Raw genomic sequence first — 20,337 nt, 5'->3', positions numbered from 1 at the left:
AAAGTGTATGCTTTGGTATCAACATTCAGCTCAAATTATCTAAGCAAAAAACAAATGAAAATGAAATGTTTAAAATAATCAGGCTTGGTGGCTCTCCATACTTCTGATGGGTCTTTTCTGTAAATGAAATGAAGCATGAAGTATAACTATTAGATTCCTGTCTCTGAAGATTTATGCAACTCTGCTTCCCTCCATCAAAGTAATCAGATTTAGGCTACTAGATTAAAAACATAAGGAAAGTACTCTCACCTGCTCTCCATTGAGTGTTCTGTAGGGACCTCACTGCTACAACGATTTTAGCAGTACCAATGAGGGTAGCATTTATCCACAGGTGTGAGGTATTGTCCTGACTGCAAAGAAAAAAAAAAGCGCTTAAGTTTTTCCTTAAGTAGAGAACAACATTACCTTTCCACCATTTTTGCTGCAGGAAACAAAACAGAGGGAAAATTTGAAATGTGGCTTTCAATTACTTCAATGCCTGATGAATATCGGTTTATAGAAGAGGAAATTCACAGACTAGGAAGAGAATGACTAGAAAACATTTGAATGCTAGGGAAGGTGCACTGAGATTTCTCTACTGGCAAACTTCAGTTTTATTGTAAGAGAAAAATCACTCAATCAGCTCTGTCCAAATAAGAGACTCCCCATGCAATTAATTTCTGGATCCATTTTTTTTACTCTTTGTTCCTTTCTTCACTGCTGCAGTAGCTGTACAGGGACCACAGCTGGGCAAAGAACAGTTCTTCTGAGACTTGCCATACTAGGAAATGAAATAAAAAGTATTGGGATAAAAGATTTCTTAAAAAATGCAGATGAACAACCAGATGATGTGGAGGTTTTAATAAAATGTAGCTCTTGATCCAGAAATGGTGACATGATTTTGGTAGTAGCCAAAAATAAGCTTTTGCTTTTTGATACTGAAACAGGTGATTTGTTAACACAAGTCATCATCAGTCATTACAGTACAATCCAATACTGTGACTTTTGTCCTCATGATGAGTTAGTAGCAGTTGTTTTATCTCACTGTTCTGTTGAATTATGGAATATTAAATCTCTGTCAAAAGTGGCATATTGCAGGGGACACATGAGCTGGGTTCACTGTGTGACATTTTCACCAGATGGATCTTTAATACTGACATCATCTGATGACCAGACAAAATGCATCTGGGAGACAAAGAAGGTGCTCAAGTCTTCTCGTGCTATGCTGAAAAGTGAACTAGATGTTGTATTTCTCAATGGTGAAGTTTTAGCAATTTACAATCAGAACCAACTACACTTATCAATGGAAATACAGACAATGTTATTATGGAGACAGCAGCGCAAGAACCCCCCATTTCCTGCTGTTGCTTAAGTGAAGATCTTAAATATGGCTGTTTACTGTCTGAAAATTTCTTCAAAAGATACTGGAGAACTACAAATAATTGCTTTGATTCACAATTTTATCACAGTCTGTAAAACGCACATGAAAAAGAAACCTTGAAAAGCAACTGTAGCACCCTAAACACTAACAGGTTTGTATTTGATTGCTCTAGGTGTGTAGCTTTGTGGTGGAGTGGAACTCAACTTGTCTTGAGATCAATGGAAAGCCTCCTGCTTAATATTCTTTAAGTATTTTCCCATCAGTTGACATTTTATCATTATTCTTATAAATTTCGAAGGCAAAGGCTGAACTCGGATCTCGGTTATGCTGATGGAAATCCAGAATAACAACATAAAATAATATTGTCAGTCTAGCTTTATGCTAAAGTAAATGAAACTATATTCTGACTATAGTGTCACACCAAAACCAAACTTCACACATAAACCAAACTTTACAGTCACGAAGATTCACTAACACAGCTCAAGCCAAGTACTGAAAGACCTGGCATTTTATCTACCTGGATCTGAACAGAGTTTATGAATGTGCCTGCCCTCATTCAGGAGATCCACTGCTCCAAAAGGACCGCTGTGTAAAGTCAAAGGCTGAAGAGAGCACCCTCTGCCACATGACAGAGTCAAAATGTTCTACCCCTGACATTTTGAAAAAAAGAAAAATTGACTCTCATCCCACCTCAAAAAAACCCCCACTTGATGTCTGTGGTGGTGCATTCCTCTGCCCCTCTCCTCAGTTTGGGCCACTCAGGAATTTTCATTAGGCCTCAGCCTTGATTAATGGCTCCTGCGAGTTAAGCTCACCCTTGAGCTTAGTAGAAACAATGTCTGCTTCTGGGAACTTCTGCTGCCTCACCAACTCCTGTTGTCTGACAGGCAGCCTTGAAACATTATTTACTGAACCATTAGCCCAGATCACAGAATTATTAGGGTTGGAAGAGGCCTCTGGAGGTCAGCTAGTCCAACCCCCATGCCATAACCTAGAGCCGGGTACACAATGCATCCAGGTGGGTTTTGAATGTCTCCAGAGGGGGAGACTCCATGTCCTCCCTGGGCAGCCTGTTCTAGTGCTCTCTTTCTCATGTTGAGGTGGAATGTCTTGTGTTTTAGCTCATGGCCAGTGCTCCCTGTCCCGTCACTGGGCACCACTGAAAAGAGTCTGGCACCATCCTCTTGGCACAGACCTTTGACTTGCTTATATGATACGCCTTAATGAGATCCTCCCTCACTCTTCTCTGGACTGAACAGGCCCAGTTCCCGCAGTCTCCACATATAAATGGCTTTAGCAGAAGTGATGGTGAACGGGAGGTTGGGTTTTGTGACGAGCCAAGCCGGTGCGATCCCGTTCAGGGGCTCTGCGGCCAGTTGTAGAAACGACTTTAACTGTTGTTGCAGCTTCCATAGCCAGGGTGAAAAACAACAGCATATATAGGCCACCAGGGATCCCTAAAGACCCCAAAACCCACAGCAAGGTGCAAACAACCCCTTAAATGAAAGACGGTCGAACGTTCTGTAAAGTAAACGCTTCTCGAGGCTCAGCCCTCGCCTGCTGAGAGACGCCGGGCATCTGACAGGAGTATGTCACTCTTAGGAGCGTTTCTGAAGGGCGGCTATCCTCCCTGCAGGTTGTCTGGTCTCTGAATGAACACGTGTAAACAACGTTTTTCCTGTTACTTTGCTGCAAATGTAACAAACGCTACCCCGCTGAGCAGATGCCCCTCACAGACCGGCGGGCTGCTGCCTCCTCGCGGACAAGCACCGGCCCGCGCGCCGCGCGGCCTCACCCGCCGCAATGCCCGCCCGGCGCGCACCCCGCACGCGCGCACTCCGCACCGCGCGCCCCTCCAGCCAATAGACGCCGGCACGGCGCGCTTCCCGCCAATGAAGAGCTCCAGCGCAACTTAGTCCCGCCCTCCCGGGCCATAAGAGCGCGGCGCGCGCGAGAGCCCGGCGTTAGGGCCGAAGGGGGGTGGGAGAGAGGGTGATAGAGGCCAAGATGGCGGCGGCCGAGGAGGAGCCCGCGCGGGAAAATGGCAGCGCGGACAGGAGGGCCGCGAAGGGCGGCAAAGCGCCTCAGCCTTTCGTCCTGGGCTCCGTGGTTCGGATCTTCATGAAGAACTTCCTGTGAGTGAGTGAATGAGTGAGGGGCGCTCTGCCCCACCTCGGGGGGCTGCGGCCTCCCTCCGCCCGTCCCTCCCGGCGGGCCTGCAGCCGAGAAGCCACAGCAGCGAAGCGGGGTTACCGCGGGTGGCGGCGGCTGCAAGAGGGACTGCGTCAAGGGATGCCTTCCTTGCAAGGCGGTACCCTGTTCGGAGTGTGGAGTGAACCTGCCGTGGGTTAAATGAGTGGAATCTTGTGCGACTGTGGTACAGCAGGCAGTTGGAGTTAAATATAATAGAATTGACTGAGCTCACTCAATTTTGCTTTTTAAAATTTTTTTTAATTTATAAAATAAAATTATACCCTAGTAAATTCAAGGTAAATTATCATTATGTTGCTGAATTTCGTTCTTTGTAATCACTAATTTTGAAGGAAGTTTTTGTGAGTACTCTGGCTGGTAGGAATCTGTTTCACGGAGTTTTACTGAAATATTAATTTTCACTCTTGAGGTCTTCTTACAAAATGGTGTTTGGGGATTGAGTTTAGATTAGGTAATTTTACATTGTATTCAATTAAATCATAAATTGATTTTAAGAAAGTATTCTTTTTTTCAAGGAAATGTGGTGTCTATAAGATTCAAAAAATTACTATGTTTTCCAGAATATATGATAACTGTGAAGTATATCCAGGGCCCAACCTGAACGTGGTTGTAGGTGCTAATGGAACAGGGAAGTCAAGCATTGTTTGTGCCATCTGCCTGGGACTGGCTGGGAAACCTTCTTTCATAGGGCGGGCCGATAAGGTAACTATGAGCTTTTGTAATTTCATGTTGAATCTGAGTTTGGTTAAGAGCATTGTCCAGTGGAGGAAGGGATGAAAGGCTCTTCCATGACTTACTTTATTTTCATAAAAGGTAGGTATCCAAATTGAAGAATTGCCTATTCCAAAGGCAAAGGGTTTTACAAAGGGATTTTCTCTTTCTGAATTAATCATTGTCTTGGATGAATTATGAAATGGAAACACCTGAATTACACTGCAGCCTGGGTGGACTAGAGGTTATGTTTGAAGATGATTAAGCATCCATAGTGGGGCTAAAAAAATGCCTAGATAACATTTGATCAGAAGTACCAACTAAAGGAGAAATAAACAAAACAGTGTAAATTAAATTTCTGAGTAGATAGTATCTGTAGAAATAACATATCCTTAGTGTGTCTGAGAATATCTCTAAAAGTATGCAGGCACTGATCTTAGGTTTAAGTGGAATTTGGATTGCTCTACTATATGTACTTTTTTTTTACTCCCAAGAGATCATGTGTTGACATTGTAGTAGGAAGTTTGTATTGTGTAATTTTCAAGTTTTGCAGTTGCTATTATGGATATTCTCTTTTTATACAAGGTATTTTAGTAGATCTTTGAAGCAATGAATCTGGGTGCCTAAGTGACTGTATATATTCTCTTGTTGTGGCTGAGCCAGGAGCAAATGTAAATACAGAAATTGACTTCATGGCAGTAGTATGTGTTGGTATTTTTATTGACTTTCCAGGGTTGTTTTTATACTATTAGAATTGGTAGTTCTGTTGGTACAGATATTTGGCAGTATCTTTTCATTTGTATTGCCTTTGTTGTCCTGACTTGTGAGAACTTCCTCTCAGTGGATCTGCTGATAATTTGTTCGATTTTGGAGGTTAAAGTTAATCAGGAATGGTTAACTTGTGGAGGAAGTTCTAATAATGCTAGTTGATGTGCAAGATAAGTGTGTTCCTGTATCTTTAGTTAATAGTTAAAAAAACCAACAAACTTAATTGTATGTTTTCAATAAAATATCCCATTATGTCAACTGTATTATACAAATGCATGTTTTTGTAAAATATTAACTTTTAATACTGTACTGTTATTTTGCAATAACAATTTCTAAATTAATTTTCTAGGTTGGTCTCTTTGTAAAGCAGGGATGCACGAAAGGTTTAGTGGAAATTGAACTGTAAGTACTAAAAGTGTATTTCCTCATTCACTTTTAATTAAATCATTTCTCCACTCAGTTATTCACAAAGCTGGGAAAAAAAAATTGGTATACAGAGGTCTGTCTTTAAGCTGGTGCTTTTTTCTCTTTTTATTCCCCCCCGACTTAAAAATTTTAAGGTTAAATAATTACCACAGAAGAAATAAGCAGTGATGGCTGCTCTTGATCTCACTTTCTGGAGCCTTTCACTTTGTCTTATGTAAAAAGAATGTATAGATAAAAATTGTTGTATATGGTATGTTTAGATTTTGATGACATTTAAGGTTCAGATGGTTCAAATACAGTCAGCACTGCCATCATTATGTAGGGGTTGGAATTTTTTTGTTAAATTGAAAAAAGTCAAAGTCTAAATTTTGAAACAGATTGTTCTGCCTTCACTTTCTTATACTGATACCGGTAGTATGAGGAGCTCTCCTACATTCATACCAAAAACATTACATACTGACACAAAAAAACTGGAAGATCTGGCTCATTCTTGCTAATGCAGTCTTGTATGTAAGCTTTTGCAAAACAGACCAAATCAAAATCATTTGGACTTACTCTGTAAAATTTGTAACTTGTGATACAGGGCCATATTACATACTTCCTTGCTTTTTTGTGGATGCAATGACACAGGTGATTTTAATAAGCCTTAACCTGGTCTGTTCACATGAACTAAATGAAAGATAGAGATAATCAACTAATTCATAACCTGTGTTAACAATTTGTTACCCTGATCAGATTGCATAAAAAGAAAATTATATTAGGGAAAAATATACTGGAACAGGCCTCTGAACAAGACCTGTCCACTTTTGTTCTTGTGGAAGTGAATAAAGACGACATTCTTTGGAGACTGGCCAAGCAATAGGTCAGGAGGTAGGATGTCTTTCAGGGTAGATGGTGTTATTATTTCAGCATAAATACATCCTGATGTTACTTGAAAGTCTGAAAAAAGTCTTGCAGTGTGAAGACTTAGCATTTTTATTCTAGTGGTTGCAATGCAGTTGAGCCCTTTATCTAATTGGTAGAAAATACTTAAATACAACATTTAGATTGAAAGACCAGTGATGCAGAAGATTGCATTTTGACAGGAATTGAAAAATTTGAGTTCTGTAGGCATATACTGTGCTGGTTGAATTTGGCCCTTGAATTATAATTAAAATCAGGTTATAGTAGTAAAAGTCTTTAATTTGATAAAAGAAAAGGAGCATGGCTTTCTATGTCTTGTGAAGGAAGTCTGATTAAAATAAGGTAATGGAGGAAAGAATCATCCAGTCTTCAAGAAATAGACTCATATCCCTATGGCACTTAATCCAAAAGCTGGCAGCAGATGCATATTCACTTTACATTGATCTCTGTTCTTAAGTCTCCTGAGGTATGTGGCCACTAAACTTTTACAAGCCTGTGTTTTCCAGTTTTAACAATATGCTTAACAGGCACTAGACAATTTCTAAATCAAAATTATAACCAAAATTTGACTTACCTCATTGCTCATTTGTTATTGATGCATCTTAAACAGACTAAACTTCTGAAAATAAGTGTTGAGTTAGAGAACTAAATAGACAATTAATGTGTTTTTACTGGTTTTTAAAAGCAGAAAATGAAAATTAGTATTTTTATGCTTTATGATTTTGTTTTTATTCCCAGATGGAGTATGTATGCACAGCTTATTGATATAGTTCTGTACACTAATGCTTTATTTTAAAGCCTTACAGCTGGTGTGTACCTCCTTAATGCCAATTTTTAAACTTACTAAATGTCAAACAAAAAAATTACACTTTCATAGAAACTGTTAACATCTGCAACAACTTTTGAATGTTTCATACATTCAGCATGAGCATCTCATTTATGTAAATTACTTCCTCTGAGTTAAGATTTGCAGATGTTTGAGGATGCTTTCCATATGAGTTTAGTTCATCACTGAAGTACTGGATGTTTTCTGAATAATGAAATGAGAATCTGATGCTACTGTCCAGTTATTTAAATATTTAGCTGTCTAAAAATTCTGATAATACTTTGACACTTGGTAAACTTTGTGTATTCTCAAAAGTGTAAGCACTTATTTTTATTAATCAGGTTTAAGCCACCAGGCAATATTATTATCACCCGTGAGATTCAAGTGGTGAACAACACATCATCGTGGTGGATCAACAGAAAGCCAGCAACCCTGAAAACAGTAGAAGAACACATTGCAGCTTTGAACATCCAGGTGGACAATCTGTGCCATTTTCTTCCTCAGGTATGGATGAATCAGACCAGCTGCCCTGAGGCCTAATCAGCTGACCGGGGGTGGAGCCAAGCTCCTTGCCAAGAGATTTTAAAGTGCTCCTGGAAGCACAGTGAACAGGAGTGGGCAGACAGGAGCGTGGCATTGCAGTTTGCACGGGCAGGGCGAGCCGGAAGGGCAGAGGCACCCTCCCAGCTCTTTCTGGTGAGTTGTGAGGTAGGTGTGCAGCTCTGGGTATTTTTCTTTTTTTTTTCCACAACTCGACCCAGCAATGGTTTCCAAACAAGTGAAGGCCATTGCTGCTGATATCAGGAGGAGTGTGCTAACCCAAACAGAACCCCTCAAGAAGGGCACAGCTGTTCAGGTCACTGGCTGTAGGGAATGTCTGAACCTGGCGTTAGTACCAGAGGACAGCGCAAGAGACCCCTGCCTACGATGCGAGCGGGTGATTGATTTGCTGTGCTTAGTGGCAGAGCTCAAGGAAGAAGGGGAGAGGCTAAGGAGTATTAGGGAAAGTGAAAGCAAAGTTGTCTGGTAGAGTCACACTCTTTCAACCCCCTGCCCCTCCTGCCATCAGGCAGATGGAGCAAACCAAGTAGATGGGGGGGAATGGAAACAGGTCCCCAGTCGCAGAGGTAAAAGAATCCCCTGCCGACCCCCATCAGCTCCCCTGCTGCTGTTAAGGAACAGGTTTAAGGTCCTGGACCCAGAGAGTCAAGAAGAGGATCTGTCTGGAGGGTCTCCAGCTTGCACCCCGTCTAGTAGATGGGTTATAGCCACAGCCACAAAGAAAAAAGAAGGGTAACTGTAGAAGGCAAATCTCTTCTGAGGGGAGCTGAAGGCCCTATATGCTGACCGGACCCATCCCATGGGGAAGTCTGCTGCCTTCCTGGGGCCTGGGTTAGGGATAGCCCTGAGCTAATCCAGCCTTCTGATTATCCACTGCTGGTGTTCCAGGCTGGCAGTGATGACTGTACTGAAAGAGGTACCAGGCTAATTAAAAAGGACTTCAAAGTTCGGCTCAATTAGGTAATGGGACAGCAGCACAGGTGGTGTTTGCCTCACTTCCTACAGTAGCAGGGATGAATGAGGAGAGGAGTAGGAAAACCCATCTTATCAATAGGTGGCTAAAAGATTGGTACCACTGGCAGAATTTTGGTTTTTTTGACCATGGAGCAAATTCTATCATATCCAGCCTGTTAGAGTCAGATGGGCATCATCTATCTAGCAAGGGCAAAAGGACTCTAGCCCATAAATTGGCGGAGGTGATCAGGAGGGCTTTAAACTAAGTTTGAAGGGGAAGGGGTTTAAAACCAGGCTCTCCAGAGATGAGCCTCAGGGTGGAAAGCCAGGTTTAGAAGTGAAGTCAGCAGCCCAGCTGAAGTGCGTGTACACCAGCATGGGCAACAAACAAGAGGAGCTGGAAGCCATCGTGCAGCAGGAAAGCTGTGATGTAGTCACCATCACAGAAACGTGGTGGGATGACTCGCATGACTGGAATGCTGCCATGGATGGCTACAAGCTCTTCAGAAGGGTTGGGCAAGGTAGGAGAGGTGGAGGGGTGGCTCTAGATGTTAGAGAATCTCTTCTGAGTCTGTAGAACTTGAAATCAGTAATGATAAGGTTGAGTGCCTGTGGACCAGAATCAGGGGGAAAGCCAACAAGGCTGACATGCTGGTGGGAGTCTGTTGTAGACCACCCAATTAGAATGAAGAGGACGATGAATTATTCTACAAGCAGCTGGTAGATGTCTCAGATCACCAATTTAGAGTAGGACTTTCAGCATACTCTGCTAACATAACTTCATATTGAAAACAACTTTTTCTCTTCAGTACATAAATGTCAGTTCAGTCGGTAATACTGTGTTGATAGGGTTTATTTGTTCTCTGCCACTGCATCAATGGCAAGCACACCTTTTGCTTCATTCTTGGTTTTGAGCTGTTCTTCTGCCCTTACACAGCAGCAATACTTCCTGGTAGCCTTGGCTGCCACCATTAATATTCATTTCTACGTGGCTTAACTTTTGAGTTAGTCATAGCATTCCTGCTGCAAAGGTGTAGCTCGAGCAACCTGAGAACAAATGTTTAGAAGAGCTGCATTGCTACTCTATGACATGGTAATGAACTATGCTAGAGCTGTAAGTCAGGTGATGTTCATGAGAAGTAGGTTGCAGGATATAAATCCAGTATTGCTGTATTGCACTGTTTTAGCTAATCCTTTATTTTTGTAACTTTTTTCTCATTTTGTAGGACAGAGTTGGAGAATTTGCAAAACTGAGTAAGACTGAATTGCTTGAAGCCACTGAAAAATCGATTGGTTCTCGAGAAATGTACCAGTTCCACTGCGAACTAAAAAGCTTTCGAGAAAGGGAAAGAGAACTGGAGGTAAATATGTGCTATGTAGAGGCAGAGCAGTGACTGGAGGGAAATTATCATGATAAAACTTAACATGAGATCTTACAGAATTAGAAGGTGATATTTATTTCCCAAGTCTGTAAGTTGATTTTACCAAATAATGCTCATCTTCTCTCAGAATTCATTTCCTCTGACACTCACATGCTTGTAAGTACAAGGATATGTGTGCAAGTGATCTGGACACAGAGAACAAGGGATGTCAAATACTTATCTCTTTAGAATTCTTGATTGGCAACAACTTTTCTGGACAGATCCTTTTATGTCTTTTAGAAGTCATGAGCTATTACAGGATGGTCCTTTGCTTTAATCTTGCTGACTTAAACTTCCATAGAAAGGAACAGACAAAGAGGAAAAGGAACAGTGTTCTGGGAATAGTGTCTCTTCTTAGCTGTACAGGCCATTCGTTTAATCCTTTCTTCTGCTGTGTCTTCTTGTGCTTACACTTGTGCATTTTCACTCATACATGTTACACTCTCGTACTAACCTTGCTGTTTCTGTTGCCTATTTCTATATGGTCTTTTACAAGCATTTTTGCTAGTAGTATTTATTGAAACTAGTTAGATGTTTAGAAATATATAGGTTAATGAAGGTTTGAGCTTCAAGAATTAATTTCCTCAGCACATTTAAAAAAACCCAACATGAAATTTCTTCAGATTGGGATTTCTGTTTGAATTAGCTTTCACAGAAAGTATGTGGTTGTCATGGTTTAGGAACAGTACTCCTCATTTTAGTGGCCCCACTGTGACTGTCCAGACCACACTGCTGCTCGCTTGTTCCCCTCTCCTCTTCCCCATGCAGGTGGGTGGAGAGAATTGGAGGCACAAGATCAGGGGTCGAGATAAGAAGAAGTTGCTGGAAACAGCAGGGAGAGAAAATGAATAGTAACAGCACTGATAACAAAATTGTACACTAATAACAAAAGTGTACAAAAGAGAAAGTGATTCACATGCAAAAATGCTCACCATGGGGCTTGACCTGACCACAGCCATGCCACTTCTGGCTCAGAACCAGCAACCACCCAGCCGCTCCTGCCAGCTCAGAGCCAGTACTGGGCTTAGCTCCCCCAGAAGGAAGCCCTTCTCCCTCGGAAGAGAGACGGGACAACTATTCTGAGTTGGGTTGTACCCCTCTATTTACTGCTGTACTAAAATGTCCCCTCTAGTGTTAAATTTCTGCTTTAACATACAGGTGAGATGTGCACTGTTTCTGAGAAACGTTTTCACCAAATAGATGCTTACATTGCAGCACTTGTGCAGAGAAAAAACTAACTCATTGGAGAAAATGAAACAGATGATTGAACGATACAAGCAAGATGTTGACAGATACCTAGAGCACAAGAGCCACATAGACTTGATAGAGATGCTTGAGAGGAAAAGGCCTTGGTTGGTAAGTTTTTTTTTATTTTTATTTTCAGTGTTTTCCTTGCCTAACCCATTTTTTGTAACACCCCAAAATTGGAAATAGGCCAAAAGTTGCTTTAAAAGAAGTTTGACCAGAGCAGCTTGAAGCTTAATGCAGACAACAGGTCAGGTTTTGAAATACTGTTCTTGGCCTAACTGTGATCAGATGTTTGCTTACATATCTAGCTGGACTGAAGAAGTTGCTTCAGAAGTAATTCAAGCAGTTATTGCCCATTTAGGGAAGCCAACAATACAGGCCAGGAGCGGTAGTTTATTGTGTGCAGACACTACTGGTTTAATTTAAGTGCTAACCAGTTGTACTTCTTCCTGCTGTAACTTTTTTTTTCCATATTTTTGCTAGGGTTTTTGTCTTTACAGATTGCATTCTCCCTTAATTTTTTAGTTGAGGTTTGGTGTACATGACATACATGACAGTGAATTTAGGTTGCCATTCTCAAAAATATTAGTGTCTGGACAGATAGAAATTTTAAAACAAATTTAAAAGAACCTAGAATGAAGAACAGGTTGTTTACACAAAACGAAGTCTTTCTGAACAGCACTTTGATAATTGTAGTTTAGTGTTGAATGGTTGGTCAGATTAAATTTTTCTAAAGAGTTTAAACTGATGTGGATTTCAGTTTACTGAAATGTTTGTCTCATTGGCAAGCTTTCTAGAGTTCAGGAAATAGAGTTACAGAACTTGCAAGAAAACTTGCAGGTACTATTTGTGGAGAATGTGGAAAGCTTCCTAAGTCATTTTGTTGCAATTTTGCATGTAACAAAGCCTCACATGGCTATATATAGAAAACTTTACATCTTGAGCAACTGGGTCAAGGGATGTACCATCACTGCCTTAATCTTTTTAGTAACAGCACAGAGGGGTGGTAGTTGAAATAGATGGATGGTGGTAGGTAGGAAGTAGGATATACATTCTGTGATGTCAGCACTTGCTGAATGTTGCAAGGTTTTCATACTGCAGATGCATTAGTTAACAATGAGTTAACTGGCTGAGTTAACAAGAGAATTATTTTATTAAGAGAGGTGTAGGTGTTGTGTAGTTAATGTAGATGGATACTGATTGTTCTCTAAGATATTTGTATATACAGGACTCTGAAGGCTGGTTGGAAAATGGCATGGGGAGAACTAAACTAAGGAATTTTATCTGCTGTCAGTTAAATTGCCTTCCATAAGTTTGAGAACATTACTGTTAGTTACCTATTTCTTAAGCAAATGTAGTGAAACTCTTTCACACCTTACTCTCAGTGCTGTCTTCCAGACAGTTTGTGTTGCTCAGTATGTTAAATGCTTTTGGTGGGTGCATTTAGTTGAGATAAATTTAACTTTCTGGCCACTGAATCCATAGAAACAGCAGTGTGTTTTGACACCTTTGTTAAGTTCTGATTTATAATACGGGCTCAGTAGTGTATACTAGAATGTTTTAGTAGAAGTCACTTCCTTGTGCATAATCTACAGTTGAAATCGAAAGTCATCATCAACATAATTATTTTATTAGGTAGAGGATATTCGAGCTATGGGCAGCAACAAAATTCACATTCTGTTGCCATTTTGTGGTTTGTCCAATTGTGGTAGAACTCTTGCTATTCTCCTACATTGCAAAATATCAAACTCTCTCTAAAAGAAGAAATGCATTGTCTTAAAAGTGCATGTTTCTTTGTTGTCTGACCTAGCACTGTGTAGTCCTATGAATAAATGTTTTTGGTGTCTTCAAATTGGGTTTACCAAAGTTGAGGGTAGTATGGGAGTTAATTCTTCCTTGAGTGGATGTTTTCTCTCCTTCATCCTCTCCAAAAGGGAGGTTTCTACTTGAAGACCAGACACACCTAGCTGTTTAGATTTACCTCTGTAAGAAAACAGAAGCTGTAGGTGAGCCTTCAAATCAGGGGGAGGCAGATATATAAACTTTGCATTATGTTGTAAAATAGGAAGACAGCCAACCTGAAAACATGTTAACTGAAATATGACATTAGACAATCTCTTGATCCTAATGGAAAAGGGGATATCTAGTGCTGAACTTCTTAATGTTCTGACCACTCTCAAAGTGCATTTTTATTCTGAAAACTCTACTGCTCTTCACCTGAGCAACATGTTTCTAATCAAGCATTTTTCTCTAGACAGCACCAACAGTTTCTCTTTTGAGAATTATGCACCATTTTTATGCATGTCTGCCTAATAAACTTTTGAACATGTGCTTTCAATTGCATAGAATGGACCATAGGAGTACCACATTAAAGGATTTAGGGGATGCTTTATGTTCTTGTGTGTACCTTAGTGGGGCTTGCATCAAGTGATGGTGTCATCTACAGTCAGTGCTGCAGGGGCTAGGGGGTTTTGTTTGACCCAGATAACCCTTCTTTTATAAAGCCTTACAGAAAAGGGGTTTCTTACCCCTCAAAGCTTAAAGTTAAGGTTGTGATGTACCATGAGGAATACTGGTTTAAGGTAGTTTAATGGCAGGAAATGCTGTTCTGCCTGCTGCTGTAAGTGTCCTAGAAACACATAAGTTTGAAAATGTGTTTTGACCAAACCATGTCCATTCTTTTCCTCCTCTGACATTTACAATTAAGAAAAATACTGTTCTCTGATTAAGATGCAAATCTCTTGGGGATGCTGAAGTGCTTTAGAAGTTCTGCAGATCTTTAACAGGGTACATAATTACATGGATCAAAGTTATTTGCTTAAGGATTACTGAAATATAGAGGTCCTGTGAAAGTCAAGTTTTCTTAAGTGATAAAGGGATCAACTGTATAAAAGCGGTGTCATGACAACTTTTAGGGAGAAATGAAACATAATTGTATGTGTGTGTATTTGCTTTAACCTTGAAACTTAATAACTTCTTTAGAGCAGAGCTAAATTTTAAGCTTATTCTTTCAGCCTAGTGAAAGTATGATCGCTTTACCTCTGTAACTTTGTAACACTGGCTGCTGATCATACTCCACATCAGTTACAGCAGCTTTCTTCAAGTACTTTTTGGCTTTTTGAAAAAGATGCTATGAAAAAAGACCTTGAATTTTATAACCTATGTTGATGTATTTGTGATTAATCAGGGTAATTCAGTAACTACGAAAACACAGTAGCAGATAAAGCTGAGTTAGCTGTTACAAATAGAGCTTCCAGGCTGTTTTTATCTATTATTATTTTAATGCTCCAAGGCTTGGAATAAGCTAGGCATATGCTCTAAATCAGAGGCTTTCTTTAGTGTATACAAAATCAAACAACTCTCCCTTCCTCAATCCCCCTGCATACATGAATCTACTCCTCCTCCCTCTGGTCCTCTGAGCACCTTTTTTACTTGTGAACTCTTAACAGTCCTGGAGCAGCAATGTTCTTTTGTTTCTTTGTTTGTTTGGGTCTTTTTTCCATCCTCTTTTTTTCCTCCAGAGAGCATAACACATAAAAAAAATCATTGACAATGACTCTCTGTTTTAACTGCTTTCTCCTCAAAATTCCTACCTTCTTGAAGTGGAAATTCTTGGTCACCATACTTCTTACCATCTCTTTCCTTTCAGGAATGTATCTCCAGTTAAACTTCCTAGATAGTTACTTCTTTGCTATTTGTGATGTATGGTGGAGTTTTTGTTTGTTTTCTGAAGTTCTGTTCCACTCTATCCTCTTGGTTTACTTAAGCAGTTATGTGTGTTACTAGGTCTGATCTGTCCAGCTCCTTTCCTTTTCTTTCTCCTGAAGTTGTCTGTGGTTATTTGCTCCTTAGCTTGAGGACTTCTGCTTAAGTAGTCTCAAATTATGGACAGAAGGGGTAAAGAATTACTTTTCCACACTGATCCTAGATGGACTTAGAGGCAAGGTAATTGCAGACAAATTGGTTTTTTCTTCTGCAACTTGAATTGCATAATTTTTAAGAACCAATTAATTTGTGTGCTTGTTCACTGGGGACTGAATAATCCTTACAACTCCTAGTCATTGAGACTAGTAACAGGAGGATTTCTTAAGTAGTTGTTCTAATACTAGGTTCTGAAACTCACAATAAATGAAATAAAATGTTAGGGCAGTATAAAATAGTGGAGTAGAAGATGGAAGTCTTTAATTATTTTACTTTCAACTCCTCCAAGGAATATGAAAATGTTCGTATGCAGTATATGGAAGTGAAACAGCGCAGAAACAAAGCCAAGAAAGACCTGGAGATTCTGAAAGAAAGACAGTTCCCAAGGGCAAAAAAAATCCGAGAAGCTGAAGAAAATTTGAACAGTCTGGATTTGAAAACAAGAGATAATGTAGGTATTGAAATTCTTGGTTAACATGTGTTATATTTCAGATGTTCTTTGTTCAGCTTTGTGAAATGTCAAGTAGTAACTGCTTGCTTTCTCATGTGTCATAATGATGTGTTTCAGAAGAAATTTTTCTGAAGCACCTGTGCCATTGGTTCTTGTTGCCTTCGTATCTCTGTTCTAGGCATACATTCCTTAGTAAAAATTCAGAAGCAACTCTGTAAGTCTGCTCTTGCTTTTGTAGGAGCAAATTTTATAATTCTTTTCACAGGGATATCATGTTAACAGTTTCCCTAAGTTAGGTACTTTTGTTGAATTAGATGCTTGTTTTCACCTATGGTTTGGATTTGTGGATGCTCTTATCTTCTTAAAATGTAACCAGTTTGGGTAGTTAATTTAAGTTAAATTACAACTTTTCTGGCCTATCGCATTCCTTAAATATTGAATGTCATTCCATGAGGGCACAGTAATCCTCCATAGGTTGTGAGTATTTTTATGTATAAGGGAATTTAATGGTAAACCTACCTATGTGTTACAGCCTACTGCCTGTTTTTTGGATAGCTGCTATCAGGGTTTATGGAAAATTACTATTTCTGTATGAAAAATAGTACTGTAATTCTCTGCAGAGTTTTAACTACTATATACTGTTGAGACTGCAGAAGTCATTGTTTGCATGAGCTGCACAAATTTTTAGTGGATAACTGAAGATAAATGATAACATGAGAATGTTCACTGCAGTGAGTTCTTGTTGAAGATAACTGATCAGATCAGAGGACTTGATATGGAGATATGTGACTCCTGTAGACAACTGCTACCTTGAAGCATCTTGTAGAATCAGGGTCTGAAACTTCAGTGGCATTTACCACTCTGAGCTACTGGGCCATGCACGTGGTTGCTTTAAAAATAAAAAAGGCAAACACCCTTGCCCCAAACAAAAAAACATCCAAAACCAAGCCAGAAAAAAAGACAAACAAAATCCAGATTGTTGTTTACAGCGTTTCTGTTTTGTTGTGATACACACTGTACCTGAAAATACCATTTACACAAGTACCTCACTATTGTTGTATTATTAGGAAAGCCTTTTGCTAAATGTATTCTTTGGATTTTGTGTACCACATTACTACAAAAGTTTATTATATTGTGATTCAGAATACTTAAATGTTTAAAAATATTGTAGTTTTATTGAAGTGGACTTTTTTGCTGTAGTTAGGTTTTTTGTTTTGAAGGTTTTTGTTGTTGTTTAAAGTTTTGCTCTTCCTTAGAGGAAAGTTAACAGCTGGAAGCTTGAAATTAATTTTCATATGCAGTAAGAGCCTTCATGCTTGTGAATTGATAAGCTTTGTTTTCACTGCTTGGTGTTATCCTGCTAGGTTTTACTCATCTTTCAGTTTAATGAATGTTGTACTAATATGTTTTCTTCAAATAGGAAAGAGTTCTACTTAACCATTGGTACCACTGGTCTTGGAAGTGTTGGGCTATAGTCATATAAAAGTTATCCTCTGTAGATCTTGTGTACTCTGTATGAGAAACCTAGGACAAAACAGGGATTGTTTTAGTTTTAACTTGCAGAGAGCTTGCTTGGCATAGGCTGCTTTGTACAAAGTGGAAGAAAAACGGGGGAATGTACTAGCTGATTGATTTATACTCTTGAATCAGCGTATTTTTCTGCTCAATCTAAACTTGTGGAGTAAAGCTTTCACATACAAAATGTTCACAAGGTTAACTGTATGCTGAAGTGATGTTTAGTTTGGGGCTCGGAAAATGGGTTAGGTACATCTGTTTGCAATATTTCAGAAGCCAGAAGTGGAAAGCAGTATTAGAATATTGCAGTAAGTGTTCTATAAATTATTTACATCAAATGTAATATTCTAATACTACTTTCCAGTGATTAGTTACCATTAGTTACTATTTTGTATTTAATATTATAGTAAGACATTTCCAAATCTGAGTTTTGTTCCGGTGTTAAATAGTGTGTCCAGGTCTAATTTGAATGATGATTATTCTATCTTGTATGCATACAGTCCAGGATTGTGGAAAAAGACTTAAGGGAATATATTATATACTTGGTTATGGCATGAACAATTTGTAAGATAGTAGGCCAGTGAAGATGATGTTAGAGTATTGCTACTTTGTGAATTTTTGTGACAGTAGCTTTTCTTTGGGTGCTGAAATCCATTTCCTTTCTACATAACCTTCCTGTTGAGCTGTTAGAATGCCTTCTATAAGGAGAGTCATTGCTGGTTGCACTGTCAGGAGTTTCACAAGAGTTTTAAATACCATACCTTAAAATTGTTTAAGTTGCTACTTCTTCATTAGTGTGTCACTTTTTTGTAGACTGCTTGAATTTTTTGTAACTTGAAATTCCATCTTTGTAGGTGTAAGCATTTGGTGAGCATTTCATAGATAATTCTTCTGTAACCAAACAGGAGTTGATTAATGAATGATTTTATTATAGAAAAAGTGTAACTATTCTGACTCAGAAGGAGTTCCTTTTCAAGCTAAATGTCAAAAGCAGTTTAGTATTTTAAGTCTGCTCTATTTTGGGCACACAGACCTGTAGGGAATGGTCTTCAGACCCCTTGGTCAAGGCTTGTATCCATTATCAAGTAACTGTAATTCTGACTGGTGCTTGAGATCTTGCTCTTGGCTTGAGGGTATATATGTGAGAGCAGAGATCAACCATCTCTTTGTCTTTGTTGGTAAAAAGCTGGGCGTAGAGTTAAAATTCTGCCTGGAAGGAGCTGAACTGAAAGTAAAGGTGGAGCTAAATCTGGGAAGAAATTAGTGTGTCAAGACATCACATGACTTTTGTTCCTGTCTCTTCCTGTGTTAAAATTCTTTTGGTTATTGGGTTAGATTAAAAATTACTAGTCAGAATTGGTGCTTTGGGATCATTGGATGTGTAGATTGTGGGGAAAAAAGGAAGAGACCTGTTTTGTAGGAAGGAGTTGATAAAATTGTATAGGGGAAGTCTAGAGCAGTTTCTGGTTCAGTCTCTTTAAAGGTGTATGAAGACAGTTGACTCTGAAATGCAATTTTTTATCCATATTTAATAGTATAAAGCAGTCTGTTGTGGCTGTACCAGGAAAATCATAAAGACAATTATAGTTATTTTTCTGTAGGATAGGTGTATATATAAATATATAATAACTGAAAATATAATAATTGAAAAGTGGAATTTCAGTTCCTTAATAGTGTCCTGATTTTGAGAGCCTTCAGAATTGTTTTGTGAACATTGTGCATCAATTTCCTGGGAGAGAGCTTCCTCTTCAGATGCTCTTTGGAGAGAGCATCACAGAATCAGTACCTCATAGCAGTCAACTGCAAGACCAAGATGTATTTGTTCCATGTTGCCTTCATGCAAACAGCTGTGGAGTCTGAGTCTCAAGTTTTTGTGTATCTTTGAGATTGTGGAAGGGAGAAGATTCTGCGTAGTTCTATTTTCTCCATTCTTGGTGCATCTTGGTATTTTCTGTATGACTTGGTTTGTAGGAAGACGTGTCCTTTGGTGAGAGTGCTGCATTTGTTTCCTTGTCTGCATTGGAATTTTCTTACAGTCCTTCCATCCTTCTGTAGTGTTCCAGTATTCTTTTTGCACTGCTTTCAACCTTGAGGATTCAGGAAAGGAGGAATTAAGTTTGCAGAGAAAGCATAGTACACTCCACTGCATTCAGAACTCAGGTGTGTAAGTGCCTGGACACTAATAAAACCTAATCTGAGAAAGGAATTGGACTGGGAGCTGCCAAAAAGTTCCTTCCAATCTATGTTATTGTACACCTTTATAGAATCTGCGGATAGAGGAAGAGTAGAGACATGGATGCCTACACGAGCCAACAAGTTGTCAAGCTCAACTGTGTAGGGTATAGCTTCAGCACAGTCCACTTCAGAGGCAAGTGACTGTCAAATTCTGTTTGGCCAGCTTGTGTCTAGGAACTCACGCCTTGCTTGCTCTTAAGTATCAGCTTTCTTTGGTAAAGTTGATTTGGAAAAAGAGGTAAGAACACTTTATAATTGTGAGGATCTGAATATATAACGTTTTTTGAAATCAAGGATGGAGTTACTTTAATTTCAGATTAGGTTAGGACACTTCCTCTATATGTCATGCCTGAACTGGCAGATCTATAGCTGAATGGTTGTGAACAGTTTGCACGCCATTCTAAATTCTTCACAAATTGCTGAAATTACATGTTACAGATACAGTTAAGAATAATAAAAAACTGTAAGTTACTTTGTCATTAGTAAAATATGGAGTAAATGCTTAGTTATGTTATATAGAATGTTGCTTAAAATATGACTGCTTATTACGAGTATAATTGAATTAATGACTACAATTTAAATACCTTTCTGTATGCAGACTGCTAAAATCATAGAGATTTCCCAGAGAATTAAACAGAAGCAAGATGCTTTGGAGATGAAAGAAAAAAAGGTAAAAGTCTTGATATTTGTGACTTTCTTTGGTGTTTCTCTGGGTTTTTTTGTCTGCTCTTCTGTTAGCGGAGTGGCACATTTCCATGAAGATGCTGCAAGTGCTTGCACACTTCACTTCCTCCAGTGCACAAGAAATCTTCAGAACTCCTGTTAG

The 20,337-nt window shown here is 39.2% G+C and overlaps 1 protein-coding gene and 1 long non-coding RNA gene across 3 annotated transcripts in view; one reads left to right on the top strand and one right to left on the bottom strand.

Moving 5' to 3' along the window:
* LOC115308056 lies at window positions 1-3,167 on the bottom strand. The gene is made up of 3 exons (XR_003916405.1): window positions 3,072-3,167; window positions 250-350; window positions 1-117 (listed from the first exon to the last, which is right to left on the bottom strand). It is a non-coding gene; the product is annotated as an uncharacterized LOC115308056 (long non-coding RNA).
* Window positions 3,168-3,329: 162 nt separating this feature from the next.
* The window catches only part of SMC5 (structural maintenance of chromosomes 5), a 44,563-nt gene continuing 27,555 nt past the window's right edge, over window positions 3,330-20,337 (top strand). Inside the window, exons 1-8 of one of the 2 annotated variants that reach the window (XM_018086000.2) lie at window positions 3,330-3,495; window positions 4,132-4,273; window positions 5,400-5,452; window positions 7,547-7,709; window positions 9,947-10,081; window positions 11,357-11,497; window positions 15,600-15,761; window positions 20,110-20,181. In XM_018086000.2, the coding sequence (XP_017941489.1) occupies window positions 3,368-3,495; window positions 4,132-4,273; window positions 5,400-5,452; window positions 7,547-7,709; window positions 9,947-10,081; window positions 11,357-11,497; window positions 15,600-15,761; window positions 20,110-20,181 (996 nt within the window). In that variant the 5' untranslated portion in view covers window positions 3,330-3,367. Of the gene's footprint in view, window positions 3,496-4,131; window positions 4,274-5,399; window positions 5,453-7,546; window positions 7,710-9,946; window positions 10,082-11,299; window positions 11,498-15,599; window positions 15,762-20,109; window positions 20,182-20,337 lie in introns of those variants that run through there. The other variant, XM_018086001.1, reaches the window with a different exon arrangement.

This window comes from Manacus vitellinus, unplaced genomic scaffold (genome assembly GCF_001715985.3).
Source record: "Manacus vitellinus isolate BGI_N305 unplaced genomic scaffold, ASM171598v3 scaffold_9_pilon, whole genome shotgun sequence".
Classification (NCBI taxonomy): Eukaryota; Metazoa; Chordata; class Aves; order Passeriformes; family Pipridae; genus Manacus; species Manacus vitellinus.
The sequence above is the reverse complement of the archived record's forward strand: the minus strand, read 5'-3'. Positions and strand labels throughout refer to the sequence as shown.